Source organism: Protobothrops mucrosquamatus, unplaced genomic scaffold (genome assembly GCF_001527695.2).
Source record: "Protobothrops mucrosquamatus isolate PMUCROS unplaced genomic scaffold, P.Mucros_1.0 scaffold5370, whole genome shotgun sequence".
NCBI classification, from domain to species: domain Eukaryota; kingdom Metazoa; phylum Chordata; class Lepidosauria; order Squamata; family Viperidae; genus Protobothrops; species Protobothrops mucrosquamatus.
In genome coordinates, this window is record NW_015391232.1 from 26,022 (window position 1) to 28,877 (window position 2,856).

The window sequence follows — 2,856 nt, forward strand, 5'->3', positions numbered from 1 at the left end:
TATTTATATTTATTTACTAAAGAGTGCATAGTTCTGTTTAACATATCACAAACTGAAAAAAAAATGCTTTGGAGTTTTAAAGTGGAGTAGCTTTTACGTGGACGAGAGGGATTGGGGCCGAATTCACCAACCGCTGCTTTTTGCAGATCCCTTGTTCATTTTAGCGAGGTTTATTCAGATCTCCTTGAAATGAACAAAGAAGAGTTGAACCTGATGTATTGTCCCTTTAAAGAAAAAAAAAGAAACAGGATTATGCAACTACCTTATGTGACAGAGGGAGATGTACTTGGTGTTTATATCATTTTTTTTTTTCTTGTACCTTGGAAGGATTTAGGACAAGGGGTCTTCAAACTTGGCCCTTTTAGGACTTGTGGACTTCAACTCCCAGAATTCCTCAGCCAGGCACGCGTGCCTGGCTGAGGAATTCTGGGAGTTGAAGTCCACAAGTCCTAAAAGGGCCAAGTTTGAAGACCCCTGATTTAGGAGAATTCACAGGCTGTAGTTTAGAGTTTTGTGGTTCTTTCAAGCAGGTTTTGTGGTTCTTTCAAGCACATAAATTATTATTATTATTATTATTTTCTCTGTTGGATCATCTAAAGTCGCAGAAATGGAAGGAAGGAGATCTGGGTTTGGCTGTTAGCTCTGAAGAAGACAATCCCTGCAGAGGCCTGCTAGAAATACAAGTGTCTCTTAACTGTGCACAAGATTTATCAGACCAAATATTCAAAGCTACTGTTGCACTGATAGGACGACGACAATAGGAACACTACTCAAATACTGTGGGTTAGGAAGCTTTTTTCCCCCCCTCTTTCAGTCTGATGGGACTTTAAAAAAAAAAATCCTAATTTTCCCAGGCACGATTTAAAAAAAAAACCCAACAACAACAAAAACACTCACCGTTTCTTGAAAGCTTCCTAAGATTTCAGTTTTCATTTCCTTCTGAAGAGCAGTGCAGCCATCATTGGAAGATAATGGAGTGAAATGTTGAAAATAGGATTAAGCTAAGCTTGGGATCTTAGCCTGGCTTGGACCGATGGATGTTGGCTGAGCAAGACCAATGCCGGGAAAACATTTTTAAGGCCCCGGTGCTCATTTTGTGCCAGTTAACTCCCGTTGCCCACAGATGCACCGGGGAGAGGTTGATCCTGTTGTATGCAGAAGGTCTTAAAAAGTTTGTAGTAGGCTGCACTTCCACCTGCTTAATAGGTTTAAGAGAAGAAAAGAGATTTAAGGCACTATATATATATTGTTGGGTCACTCTGTTTTGCTAAGCAAGATGGCTAAGCATCTCATTTTTGCTCCCCGTAATGTTTTAATTTTATTTGAAAATAAGTGGAAATATTGACTCCGAGGGAAAAAGGAAAACCACAAGCAAAGCAAAATTTTGTTTCACCTCTCCTCCTCCTCCTCCTCCTCCTCCTCCTCCNTCCCTCCCTCCCTCCCTCCCTTCCTTCCTTCCATCCTACCAGCGCCGAAGGGAGCCACACGTCTGGGCAGAGCAACGGCCGAGACCACCAGGCCCTTGCAAAAGCTGTCCAGGTCCACCAAGACACTTTGCGCACCATGTACTTTGCTTGACCTCTGGCCACGTTGAGAGAACTCCGTTCCTGAGTTGGATTCACAAGAGACCAGCTGCACTTAGACCAACAGTTGCCCAAGCTATCGCGACCGCCAGCAAAAGGAGTGATGCCTCTTTATTTTTAAATATTGGCGGGGGGGAGGGGGAGGAGGGGATGATGATGATGATGATTGTGATTCTATTTGCAAGGAAAGCTTTTCATCCAGAATCTCAGACTTGAGCGTACAAAATTGCACAGCTTTTAAGACACGTGGATTATGCCAAAATCAAAAGCTGCTTGTTGGGAGAAATGAAAGAAAGAAAAAAAAATAAAATAAAAATAAAATCGAAAACCCACATTTTCTAATTAACTAGAGCTGTGATCTCAGGGCTAAAAATAACACTTCTCCTTTTAGTTACGACTTTTTTTTTCAGATGCTCTTATTTGTAATAATCTGAAGAAATATCCAATTAAGATCAGATTGAACGGTCCTGGGAGAGGAAAAACAAAACAAAAAAAAAAAGAATTTGCTTTTATTCCTTAACAAAAAAAAAAGCACTAGTTTTGATGCCAGTGAAGTCTTTTATCATTCTGGATGCATTTGTAAAGTGATTTTGTACCGAGATGCAGAAAGAGTGAGTGAATCCTTTGCTGTCTTATTGATGAAAAAAAAGTCTGTGAAGGTCTATGGGCAAAAAAAAAAAAAAAATGTATTTTTGACGTTAATTCTTGAATGTCTTTCATTGTGCTGTTGAAATTTTTCGTAGGATGAGTTACGGAATTATTTCAGTTACAGAAAAAAAAAGAAGTTTATCTATGCTTTTTATTAGGTCCACTGAAAAGATTAGCGAAGTGTGCCACTTTTTTTAAACAAAAAAAAAAAAGTTTATTTTTTCTTAAAAAAAAAATAATAATAATAATCCATTTTGATTACTAATCATGGAGTTTTGTCCTCTTAGGACTGTGACACTTAATTTTCCAAAGCTTTTCTAAAGAATACGGGTCTGTGGTGATACAGTACAATCTCTTTCACTGTTATGTTTGAATTAATGTAAGATTTATATGTGTTTCACAGTATTAACATGATAGGATAGATGCTATTTATATTTATTTACTAAAGAGTGCATAGTTCTGTTTAACATATCACAAACTGAAAAAAAAATGCTTTGGAGTTTTAAAGTGGAGTAGCTTTTACGTGGACGAGAGGGATTGGGGCCGAATTCACCAACCGCTGCTTTTTGCAGATCCCTTGTTCATTTTAGCGAGGTTTATTCAGATCTCCTTGAAATGAACAAAG

General features: G+C 38.5%; 1 protein-coding gene across 1 annotated transcript in view; it reads left to right on the forward strand.

The window, feature by feature from the left end:
- The window catches only part of LOC107299728 (protein argonaute-2), a 21,438-nt gene extending 19,743 nt beyond the window's left edge, over positions 1-1,695 (forward strand). Inside the window, exon 8 of the mRNA XM_015829071.1 lies at positions 1,470-1,695. Coding sequence (XP_015684557.1) covers positions 1,470-1,578 — 109 coding nt within the window. The 3' untranslated portion in view covers positions 1,579-1,695. The remainder of the gene's footprint in view (positions 1-1,469) is intronic.
- The last annotated feature ends 1,161 nt before the right edge of the window (positions 1,696-2,856 follow it).